At 41.3% G+C, this 12,769-nt stretch overlaps 1 protein-coding gene and 1 pseudogene across 1 annotated transcript; one reads left to right on the top strand and one right to left on the bottom strand.

Moving 5' to 3' along the window:
* Positions 1-696: 696 nt before the first annotated feature.
* On the bottom strand, positions 697-4,438 carry LOC100355663 (acidic leucine-rich nuclear phosphoprotein 32 family member E-like; annotated as a pseudogene).
* Positions 4,439-10,455: 6,017 nt separating this feature from the next.
* On the top strand, positions 10,456-11,388 carry LOC138846694 (vomeronasal type-1 receptor 4-like). The gene has a single exon (XM_070063197.1). It carries the CDS (start codon positions 10,456-10,458, stop codon positions 11,386-11,388), a length of 933 nt encoding a protein of 310 aa, XP_069919298.1.
* Positions 11,389-12,769: the final 1,381 nt, after the last annotated feature.

The following is a 12,769-nucleotide window of genomic DNA, read 5'->3' as shown; positions in this document are numbered from 1 at the left end:
TTTATTCAAAACACAGTTGTACAGAAGTATTAACTTCAAAATTTTTAAGGAGAGATTCTTGAGGAACTTAACACACTACCTACATACTGTCATACAAAGAGAATTAAAGTAGGACCAAAAATGTCTACAAAATATAAAACTCACCCTTACTTGGTTGCCTAAAAATACCACCCACAAAACCACTAAGTCTTAAAAGTTATCTGGAGACTCTAGGTGTTGTTTTCAAACCAAAGAACTCTTAATTTTGATTGCACAATATGATGATTTATAAGAAAGTCAATATGTAGATTTCATTTAAAAAATTATAATCTGCATAGTATTCAATGAGAATTGTTAAACACTAAAACAGGGCATTTCAACTCTGAAAATTAGGAGGAAAATATGAAAGTCTTTTGGAAGAGTTCAATCCCCCCACTAAACTTATCCCAAGTGTTTTATTTCAGTCAGTTGTGCAACTTTTTTAGTTTCTCCACAAATAACTTCACTTTTACTTTAAAACATAAAGCATACATTTTAAACTAATAAAGCAGCAGAAAAAGTATACTCAGTAATTTAAATGTGTCCCAGTATTGAAGCATAATTTCAATTAATATGATGAAACTTCAAAAACTTACAAATATTCAAACAAACTTTTAGATAATTGAAGTTAAAAAAAGCAACTGTCTTGAACATGGAGCCTCAGTGACAAAAAGGGAAATGGACTTGTCTACTCATTAAACTTTATTTAGTCGCCATGCAAGGAAACAAACACTCACACTTATCCCAAAAATTTTGAATTTTTAATGAACATCCACTTGAAAGCAAGTCAATTTACTATCCATTTAATTTAAAATATTTTTCCAGCTGCCTATTGTATATCAATTAAATGCCATATCCACAATGCTTTAAAACTACAGGAAAAATAATTAAAGGTTCTATTCAGTCCTATCAATACTTTGCAGAGTGATATTCAAATCACTTGAGAAGCTAACTTAAAAATTTCATTTGAACATCTCATAATGATCAACAGGCAATTTTCTGACTTCTAAAGAACACTAACATTGCTCCCAAAAGCCTCCTCTGCTTTTCTTTCTTCATCCTACTATTACAGTTTCACATGTTATCAACCAAGAAATGCAGTCTGAGGTGTTGTCAATCAAGAAAGATTAATGTAAGCAGAGCTTGTTGCATAAAATTACATCAATAATAATATCTGTGTCTCAGAAAATAGTCAATTTCTTTTCCTTTCCTTGTTTAAAACTCAGGCCTGAAAAGGGAGGTGAGGTTTAAAACTAAAAGTTTTCCTGGGTATCTCCACAAGTTTCCTACTTTATTTTGGGATAAAGGGAGGGAGCAAAACATTGAGAAAAGGTGATCATAATGGAATTTTTGGGAGGCAAAAGAATGCTCACAGCTAGAAACAAAAACTGGCCAAGCATTGGCATGTTGTGATCTGCAGCCCGAGTAAAGGGCTCACCACACAAGTGTAGACTTAGTATGAGCGACTCATCCTTCAAAGATAAAATCTTGGGGCCGGCGCCGTGGCTCACTTGGTTAATCCTCCACTTGCGGTGCCGGCATCATATATGGGTGCCAGGTTCTAGTCCCAGTTGCTCCTCTTCCATATCAGCTCTCTGCTGTGGCCCAGGAAGGCAGTGAAAGATGGCCCAAGTGCCTGGGCCTCTGCACCCGCATGGCAGACTGGGAGGAAGTACCTGGCTCCTGGCTTCAGACGGGCGCAGCGTCAGTCATAGCAGCCATTTGGGGAGTGAACCAATGGAAGGAAGACCTTAAATAAAAAAAAAACTTACCAGCCACAACAAAACTCATGGACTACATTGTTGAACAGAACCTCCACACAACCCATGAACTAGATTGCTGAATAGAACCTTTACTATTCTGCTCCTCCTTTCCAAGTTACTCTTGTGACAAAAAAGCACCCAAATGTCTTAGCCCGAAAACAAGTCATTTCCTTCAACTAAAGATCTCTGGATCACTTCTAAAAAAACCAACTTATTTTAGTGACTATTGTTATTTCATATTACAACTGACTGTAATCTTAGTTAATTTATAAATAACTTTAAAACCTTATGAATGAAATGCACCAAACTACACCTGTGTAAAAGTGATCATGTTTTAATTATGAGCTAAAAAATGACTAATAGAGTGAGCATAAATTAGAGAAATTAAGATTCTAAATAAATTGCTAGGGAATTTCACAATGGGGGCCACAGAAAATTATTCTCCACATACAATATGATCATTAATATACTAGTACTCTTATTTGGAGTGATAAGGCAAAAATAGTAAAACCAAACTTCTGTAAAAAGTTACACTTTCTCTTCTGAAGGGACAGCTATTGTACACAGAGAAACAGAAGAAGCGATCATTCCATTGCACACCCAGGAACATTAGGGACTCTGTCTCAGAATGATCTAGTCATCTTCTTCTTCTTCATCATCTTCAGCATCTCGTTTCCTCTTCTCCCCTAGAAGACACTCTTCATCTTCCTCCTCCTCTTCTTCGACATAGTCATCATCATCTTCATCCTGAATTTCATCTTTCATTAAGTATGAGAGGCCCACTTCTTCTCCCTCTCCCAATTCTGAGCCTGCTTCATCCTCATCCTACTCTTCTTCCTCAAATCCTTCAGGTGGACCAGCTTCATCTTCTTTCTCATCATCATCTTCATCACCGTCCTCATCGTCCTCTTCTTCAGGGTCTGGGGCTTCATTATCCTCCTGATCAAACCAATCCAAGTACATGATTTGCTGCAGCAGTGCAAAAATGCTTCCTCTGTAATCTTCCAGTGCGGGGCATGAGGGTGGCCATGGCGCGGCTCACGGGGAGGTAGCGGTACCGGCCCTGGGGAGGGCGGCGTGGCCATGGCCTGGCGATGGCGCCGTGCCTGCGTCTCGCTGTTGCCCTCATGGGCCTGCACACGCTCAAGGCTCCGGATGGACCCCGCGCTGGAACCGGGCCTGGAGCTGGCGCCCTTTGAGTGGCAGCTGGAGGGGGCCGGGGCCTGGCGCCTAGTGCCTGGGCCCCTGCTGCACCTGCTGCACCGCGGAGCTGGGCAGCCCCCCGGGGCTGGCAGCCCTGACAGAAGAAAGGCTGCGGAGCGCCATCCTCCTGGCCGCGTGGAGCTGCAGGTGCTGCGGGCGGTGGCTACCAGGCGAGGCCAGCGGAGAGGACCCCTCAATGAGTCCACTGTCGACTGGAGCTCAGTCTGGGTGCGCGGCCCCCCGGCGGCGTGTGACCCCGGGTGTAAGTGGTTCTGGGGACCCCGAGGCTGCTTAGAGGCACTCCGCCTGGGCCATTATGAAGCCCGCAGCACTGGCCAAAGCAGCATCTCCGCCGAGGGGGGCCGGCCCGAGGGCTCCTTCGGCAGTAGGGAAGGCGAGAAGGCGAGCTGCGGAGGTCGGTTTGCAGGGAGTGGAGGACTTGGAGGGCCCGGACCCCTGCTCGCTGTCCTCGGATCGCCTAGCGACCAGGACACAGTTCACCTCCCCCATCCCCGACATCGAAGGAAGGCTGTCATCTGGGGAAACCTGGTCCCTTCAGCCATGAAGGCAGAGACAGCACCCCAGTCCCCGGAGACACCACCCGAGTCCAGCGGCAGCCTCTGCTTCAGCGGCCCTCCGGGAAGGACGATGAGGAGGCGGACGCCATCTACGCAGCGCTGGACAAGAAGGTGGCACGGAGAGGATGTTAGACGGGCGGAGTCCGAGTTGTTTACAAGGAAACTTGATTGGGCACAGGCATCAGGAGAGATGACGTCAGTGCGTGGACTCAATGGAAACCGAGCGCATGATAGGGTAACCTTTGAAACGATTGGCTGGTTTCTCTTCCCCTCCGCTACAGCTTTGTGGTTTTTTGCTTTAAAAGAGGCTTACTGCGCAATAATAAACGAGTTCCTGCTTGACTGGACTCGCTGCTGTGTCTGCTTGTCTCCGGGATCAAGGGAGGCTGGGAACGGGGGAGCAGCGCACCTACCTTTCCTGGAACCCAGTCCAACCTCGTTTGGGTGGACCAACACCCTGCATTCCAGGCTTGTGATCTCACAGTTAAACAAGTCAAGACTTTTGAAATTTTTAAGATTTTGTAGAGCTTCAACTGTACTAAGATCTTTGATTTTGTTTCCACTAAGATTGAGGTAGGTAAGATTTCGGCATTTCTCTGCCAGGACTTCCAAGCCTCCAGAAATTATATTGTCATTAAGTTCCAACTTTTGAAGTTTATTTAAGCTGGGAAGCTGGGCCAAAGACCTGAGTTCTACATTAGCCATACTCAGAAACTCGAGTTCTTTAAGAGTATCTTTCAGACCTTCAATTTCCCCATTGACACAAAGGCAGTTATCAAGGACTAACTCTGTCACCTCCTCCGGGGCTCTGTTCCTTAACTCCAGGTTACTCCTCTTCTTCATCTTCATGTCCTCCTCCTGCTCTTCTGTGACTACTCTCCTCCTTTGTCCTTTCCTGCCTTTCCCAATAACCCCAACCCTAAGTTTTTTTTTTTTAAATTGGAAATGAATGAAAAGAAATGCAAATATAAACACCTACTACCACCAGATAGGTGTGAAAGAGAAAGAAAAGAATGGCAAATGGAGTCCAAGGGGTTGGGACTCTAACTCAGCTGCCCCCATCTCCCTGTCCACACACCCACATGTGCACATATAAGCATGCACACATACTCACACGCACACACACAACGGCACACACACACAGAGTCGCAGTTTCTTCCCCTTCAATGGGTGCTCAGAGAGCTATCCAGAATTTATTCATCTGATAACTCTACACTGTCACAGCTCTCCATCTCTCACCCTCTGTCTCCCAGCTCCTGGTAATCACTGTCTCCTTTATTTTACTAACTTTGGTATTTTATATCCAACATTGTACAGTCTTTGTCTTTCTGTGCTTTGATTCTTTTACCCAACACAACATCCTGTAGGTTCATCCATTTGTCATGAATTGCTGGAGTTTTTCCTTTTTATGAATGAATAAAATTCCTTTTATGCACATTTTTTTCACCCTTCACCTGTTGATGGATCCTAAGGTTGTGCTCATATCCTGGCTCCTATGAATTGTGCTGCACTGAACATGGGAGTGCATATGTATCCTTGATATATTAATTTCACTTCTATTTGGTATTTATCTAGTTGTTGGACTGCCTGATAATGTCAGCTCTAGTTTTAATTTTGTGAGGAAAATGCCACACAATTTCCCAAGAGGAATGTTGCATTTTATTCCCAACAGTGTACAAGAGTTCCTTTTTATTCATACCCTAACCAGTGCTCACCATCTGTTGTGTCATTGATAGTGACCATCCATCGCTGTGGGGTGGTGTCCCTTTGTGATTTTATTTGTTATATCTTGATGATTAGAGATATTGAGTGTTGTTTCAAATACTTTTGGCCAGCTTTTCATGGAGTGCTGGCCAGTTGTTTGTCTTCTTTAGAACAACGTCCATTCAGACTCTTTGTCCTGTTCATTATATAGTTTGCACGTATTTTCTCCTAGTCTGTGGGAAGACTTTCAATGCTGTTGATTTTTTCCTTTCTCTGTGCAAAAGTTTTTTTTTATTTTGGTGTAGGCTGGATTGTTTTCAGTGATTTCAGAGTCATAACTGAATAATTATTGCCCAGATATATAAAATAATTTTTTATTAGAAAATTTATTATTATTTATTGAAAGAGAATGTGAGATAGAGAATCTTTTTGTTAAGATTTATTTATTTATTTGAAAGGCAGAGTTACAGTGGCAGAGTGAGAGAGAAAGGGAGAAAGAGAGGGAGGCAGAGGTCTTCCATCTGCTGGTTCACTCCCCAAATGGCTGCAATAGCCAGAGCTGAGCCAATGCAAAGCCAGGAGACAGGAATTTCTTCCAGGTCTCCCATGTGAGTGCAAGGGCCCAAGGACTTGGACCATTTTCTACTACTTTCCCAGGCTACAGCAGAGAGCTGGATCAGAAGTGGAGCAGCTGGGACTTGAACCAGCACCCACAAGGGATGCCAGCATTGCTGGTGGTGGCTTTAATAGCTACCCACAGCACCTATATGGGATGCCAGTGCTGCAGGCTGGGGATTTAACCCCCTGCATCACAGTTGGCCCCAGTGCGTCTCTTCTTAGGTCAGTTCCTTGCTGTTTAGGTGAGTATAAGCCTCTGATACAGTTTGATGTCAGGACATCTGATGATCCAGTTTGGGTTTGTCTATTACAGTGTCTTGTGCTCCATATGCGATTTATGACAGATTTTTCAGTGTCTGTGAAGAATGTCATTGGAATTTAGATAGGGATTGCCTTGAATCCATAGATCACTCTCAATATATGGATATTTAACAATATGAATTATTCATTTTCCTGCTTTGTTTCTATGGTTCTGACTTCAAGGACTACATTGTGTGTATGTGGCAGGAGTGGGCATCCTTGACCCTGCTCTTAGAGGGGAATGCTGCATCTTCTTATATTTGAGGCTGATTAGCTGTGAACTCATCACATAAGGAATTCATGATACATAGTTTGTTGAGACTATTTTTTTTTTAACATGAGAGGGTATTCACTGTTGTCAGGTGCTGTTTTCTGCACCTGTTGAGATGACCATATTGTTTTAATTTTTCATTTTGTTAACGTGCTACATCATGTTTGTTTATTTGTGATGTGGAACCATCATGCATCTCTGGGAGGTCATGACAATTTATAGTGAATGATCCTTTTATTGTGCATTGACTTCACCTTCCAAGTACCTTATGGGACGTTTCTCAGCAGTGTCCATCAGAGATAATGGCCTGTAATTTCCTTATCTCACAGTGTCTTCATCCTGTTAAAAATCAGGGTAATTTAGTCCTACAATGAAAGTGGAAGTATCCCCTGTCTTGATGTTTTGGAGAACTTTGAGAAGGATATTATGTGGTCTTCAACTGTTCATTAAAATTCAATATTGAAGCAAGCTGGTTCTGGATTTCTTTATGGGAGATGATTTAATTTTCTTATTCATTGTCTTCTGTTCAGATTTCTTCATGAATTATCTTGGTAGGTTGTGTGTCTCTAAATTTATTCATTTCTTCTATTTCTGTTTGCTTATATATCATTTGTAGTAGGATGTTACAATCCTTTGTATTTCTGTGATATCAGTTGAAATGTTTCCTCTTTTATCTCTGTTCTCATTTATTCAGTTCACTTTTTTGAATAATTTAGCTAAATGTTATCCTCTGCTTCATCGTTCCCATATATTTTGCCTTTTGACATTCTAGTACAACTTTAATCTTTCTCTTTCATCCTCATTTGCTTGTGTGTCTGTGCAAACCCATTTGATATATATATATATATATATATATACACAGAATGAATATATAGTAATTTGTTTATATAGACAAATAGAATTAGAAGCAGCTCTATGCATAGATCTGCCAGTGTAACTTTCTTCTTGCTAACAATAGATAAACGATAAGAATTTTACTTTCTTCATTTCTCCAATATCTAATATGATATCTGTTAAGTTAAAAACTCTATATAACATAATTTAGTTTACAAGATATCTGAAATGGTAAAAAGAATGGATAGCACAGGAATACAATCATGTGTGATTTTTTTATTATCCTCTGTTGTGGAGTGTTTTGCTGATTTTCAGTTCTCAGAGGGATGACTGTATATAACATTTGTAAGTATGCTTTGCTCTTGCCAGAATTCCAAGGAAGAGAGCATAAAAGGTGTGAATTGAAAGGTGAGCAGAGTGACTTTGATTTCAGCCCCTCAGTTGGACACTTCCTTTTGCCTAAGACTGAGAGCCACATTTTTCCAGAAACCTCTTCCTTCCCTTCTTTGTAAAGCCCTTCAGCAGACTTCGTCTAAAGAGTTCCTAACAGAGTTTGGAATGGTAGCAGTGGAACGTAGGCCTTCCATATTTTAATATTAAGTCATTGGACTCAGTGAGGGACCGGAATCTCCCCATGGGCTACAGCTTCCCACTCGTCTTCCCCCAGGGCTCCCAGGGCCATGCATGTGCCCAGGGCTGCAGTTCCCTCAGTGTTGGTGCTACTCTGACACTTCTGCAGGTTCCCCTGTACAGACCAACCTTGATCAACCACCCAGGGCCTGTGGCTGTTCCCAGCAGCTCCCCCTGCCCTCTCAGTGAGTGCCCCACAGAGCTGTGTTTGGTGACCTGCTCTGTCCTCCTGGGTGCCCTTTCTAGACTTTGAAGCTCCTCCCACATTTTCATAAGCTCTGCTGTCCATCTGACTCCCTCTTCCATAAAGATTCCATTTCTCACGTTTTTGAATTAGTGTAACTGTTGGAATGTTAACATGCCTATTTTACATTCCCTCCATGCTGATTCTACCTGGACAACCTGGTGCCTTCTTTTGGCGTGTGGGAGGTATGTCTGTCATGTTTTTCAAGTACTCATGTGTCAGAATTTCTCTTTGTGGTTTTGTTTTATTGAAGGTCAACAGCAACAACACATTGAGTTAGGAAGGTTACAGAGAGTGCGTGCTACTTCCTAGTTTGTTTCCTTTTCCCTTTTTGAGTCACAGTAAGGGTTTGATGGCACCCACTCTTCATAGGGTGTGCAGAGCTGATGTTGGGTGTGTTCCTTTGGGAGCCAGCTAAGTAATAAGGACCTCTCATGCTTGGCAAAAAGACACCTGAAATACATAACTAGTGAAGGGAATTTTGGGAGTTGAGCTTGATGATACCATTCTGAGAGACTGTAAATTGTGAAAAGCAGGTATATGGAATGAGCAGATAATTTGACTGAAGAAGGAGCTCTGGTGACATTGCCATCCTTGTGATACTGGACAAGGAATGAGTGGTCAGAGAGTTTCAAGGTGAATGAGAGAGAGAGAGAGAGAGAGAGAGAGAGAGAGAGAGAGAGAGAAAGGAGAGAGAAGGAGAGGAAGTGAGTGCAAACTAATCCAGTGGTTCCCTCCATATGTACCTGAAAAAGTAAGAGCTGGCCATGGCCAGGACTTCACATACATCTTCCATATGACCTATCTGGGCTAATTCTTTTGAACCATCATCTGTTGCCTCCTAGAAAAATGCATTAGCACGAATAATGATTCAGAAGCAGAGTCAGGATTCTAACCCGGGCACTCTGATATAGATTTTCGGAATCCCAGAGTCTTTACCATTCCTTCTTATGTACACTTCAGGATACATTAGTTGGAGTAGTTAACATTGTTGACCATATCATGCATCACAATGTTAAGTAATTCCAACAAATATACTCCTAAAGGCACGAATGGGAGAATGGAAGAATACTCTTGTATTGATAGTGTTTGTTACACATAGGATTTCTTTCCTTGTTAGATGATTAGAAGCCAGCACAGTAATAGAGATGATCACAGAAGAGAGAGTTATTGTGAATGTGAGAATGGAGCTTAGGAAGTTCAGACATCCATTAAATGTGGTCAGTCTGGAAGAGACACATATGAAATTCACTAGCAATCTGTAGGAAGGAAGGTAATGCCTTATATGAGAAAGACATGGTCTTTTTGAGAATGACATTAGCAAAACTCCATAGTCCAAAGAATATAGACAAAGCATTAAGTCAACCTCAATGACTGTCATACCCTTCCGGTTCTATGTTTGTGAACCAAGCATTTCTGTCTCCGTAACAAATGAATATAAATTACATTGGACCGAAATTTTAGATGTGCTAAGCAAGAAAGACAAAGGGATGCTTTGTTAGACTGTGCTCATCACCATGTGTGTGTCTGCCTCTTGGGGCCAGAAAGTTAGAAGGCTGTCCCGTGCATTGTTGAAAATTTAGCTGTATTCCCAGCCTCTACCCACTGTGTTTCAGGAGCTCTGCAGCATGTTTGAGGATTAAAATAGCTCCAAACACTGTGGTTAGATGAGGAGCGGAGGCAAAATGCTCACTTGGAAACCTGTTATTCCTTTTTTTATTTTAAAATGTATTACTTCTGTGTTTGATTTGTATAATACATGAGTGTTTAAACTACTCTGACATGAAATGCTAAAAATGTTCCTTGTTTGAAAGAATTTTCTGCAGTGTAAATTCTAAAAAATTAGTTCAAAGACACATAGTACACGTCATGCATTGGAAGTAGAATATTCTTCAGAGAGGTGAGATATACACATTGGCTTAGAGATTACAAGCACTCCTGTATTCTGAAGTAAATGTCACATGCAAATTTTTCATTCATAGGTTCAAAATGTCCACCTGGCAAAAGGTGAGAATGTAGGATGTGAGCATTTGATGTCCACCTTCTTCATATCATGATGTATAACTTTACTCTGAAATTCAAAGAATGCCTGAATTCCAGTCCCTGGAAGTATCACAGTTGGGTCTGAAATATAAAAGATTTGAACATTTCATCACCTGTTTCTCAAAAGAGCTGTCAGTCATCATATTCTTCAACAGACTCCATTTTGTTTATAATTTCAAAATACAAACTGTTTATTTTCAGAGGATGCCAAATTAGCCTAATTAAAAATTCTAACACATCTCTGAGATAATGTTAACAAGTGATACAATTTATAGCTTTATTCTAATATGTCAGATTTGTATTGGTGTTATGGCAAACTCATTGCTCTTCATTATATACACATATACCTTCCTCATTGAGCCTCATCTGAAGAAGCCCATAGATTCAATTTTCATGCACCTGACAGTGGCCAATATTTCAACCATTATCATCCGGTCAATACCAGAACTTATGTCATCCTTTGGAGTCAAAGATTTCTTTAACGATATTGGTTGTCAAACATTTCTGTATGTAACCAGAGTGATTCGAGGTCTTTCCATATGTACTACCTTTCTCCTAAGTGTATTTCAGGCCATCACTGTCAGTCCCAGTCATTCTAAGTGGGTGTGGCTGAAATCTAAACTCTCCAAGTGGATTTTCCCCTCTTTACTCTTTTTTTGGGTCATCAATATGCTGATCTACACCCACATCATTGGATCTGTAAAAGCCAGACTGAATTTCACTATGGTTGGTCAGGGATATGTTAATGCACACTGTCAAACCCGGAAGCTCGGAGACCATGAATCAAGGTCATTTATAAGTATCATAGTGATTCACGATGCAGTGTTCCTGGCACTGATGATCTGGTCCAGCCTCTACATGGTGTGGATCCTCTACAGACACCGCAGGAGGGCCCAGCACATTCACAACTTCAGTCTCTCTTCCAAGACATCTCCAGAAAACAAAGCCACCCACACAATCCTTTTGATGGTATTTTGTTTTGTGTTCTTTTACTTGTCAAGCAACTGTTTGACGCTTTATGGATTTTATGCATCTGAGAAAAACACAAGGTTGGAGGGTATTGGTGGAATTTTAGCATCATGCTACCCGACATTTTGCCCCTTTTTTCTGATGAAAAATAACAAAATTATTCTCAAACTGACTTCCTTCCTTTCAAATATGAGAATGACCTTTTGTCCATGAGCTTTCAGTGGCTGATCTGACATCATCTTCAACAGAGGAGTCTGCATCAAGATTATATGAGGAGAAGCAGCCACAGGGCCCTGGGGCACTGGAAATGGGGCTAGTTTGAGTGGAACTATGCAGTCCATTTAAAAACATTCATGTTTTGATATGTTAATGTGAATCAAATGTGTTAATCTTCACATAGATGACACAGTTAAGTAATCTTTTGGGTTAAATGACTGTGTTGAATATCATTAAGCTAATTTTATCTGCTTGGTTTTCTCTTTTCGAGTGGAGCTACTGGAAAATACAAAATCGCATTTGGGATTGCCTTATATTTCTGTTACACTGTGCTGTTCATAAAGACTTCCTTTATGCATTCAATATGTTAACACCTTGCATATTTTGGGGACTCACCTGGATGTTGGATGTTCCCCAGTGACGTAAAGTTAAAACAAAGGAAGTAAAGAGAGCTCTAAAGAATGTCTGTGATGCTGGAAAAATAGTTGTATTTGTGAAAAGATCTAGGAAAATAGGGCTGATTAAGAGGATGAGAAATTGTGGGAGATTCCATCTCCAGCATCTGTGTAAATCCATCCATAATGATCCCCTCCCCTTCATATTGATAAGCTGACATGCTGATTATTTGGATCTGACTTACTGGGATGTCAGTGAGAAGTGTCTCTTCATTTAAAGACTCATCAGCAGGGGACTGATTCTTTCCCATAGCTCCGTGGTGTACTGGTTTACAGCATATTGACTTTGCAAAACTTTTCAACCAACATCTTTCTTTTTTTTTCTGTTTCATCTTCCCCATCTTAAATTCTCTGTCCTACTTACCTCATTGTTCAGTTCCCTGCCCAGGGACAGCACACTGGTGACTGTAGCTTGAGTCTTTGCACATATCTTTTTTCCCAGGGCTAAAGAATTCCACCTCACCTGTCCAAGGGTTCCAAGGTTTGGAACCCAAAATTTGTAGAGTTCCCATTTCCCCTCTCTTCAGCTTTCCATGGTTCAGACACATAATCAAAAACTAGAAACTCAATTTTCTCCATGAGGTTTTAAAATTTGCCCTTTATCCTAATGTGACAGTCAGGGTGATGTCGGGATATACACCTCAGGGACCTTCAGCTTAGACACTGCTTCATTACTGTGTGGCTGTCTTTCCTCCCCAGTGTGTTTCCTTTCAGGAAGTGTTGCTACTCATGAGCAGGCACAGATGCCCCGTGGACAGCTCTCCGCCCCTCCTTGGCCCTCCACCCCATCATGGTTTCATCTTCGTGATCAGTACAGTTTGAAATTTTCTTTTCCTTGAATTTGCAACATCAAGTCTTATGATTGGCTATCCTCTCCTTCAAAATTATTTTCTTTTTATTTTTTTAAAAGATTTGTTTATTTA

The sequence above is a fragment of the Oryctolagus cuniculus genome, chromosome 18 (assembly GCF_051225735.1).
Source record: "Oryctolagus cuniculus isolate XC-2025 breed Fujian yellow rabbit chromosome 18, ASM5122573v1, whole genome shotgun sequence".
NCBI lineage: Eukaryota > Metazoa > Chordata > Mammalia > Lagomorpha > Leporidae > Oryctolagus > Oryctolagus cuniculus.
This window is presented reverse-complemented; position numbering and strand designations above follow the sequence as displayed.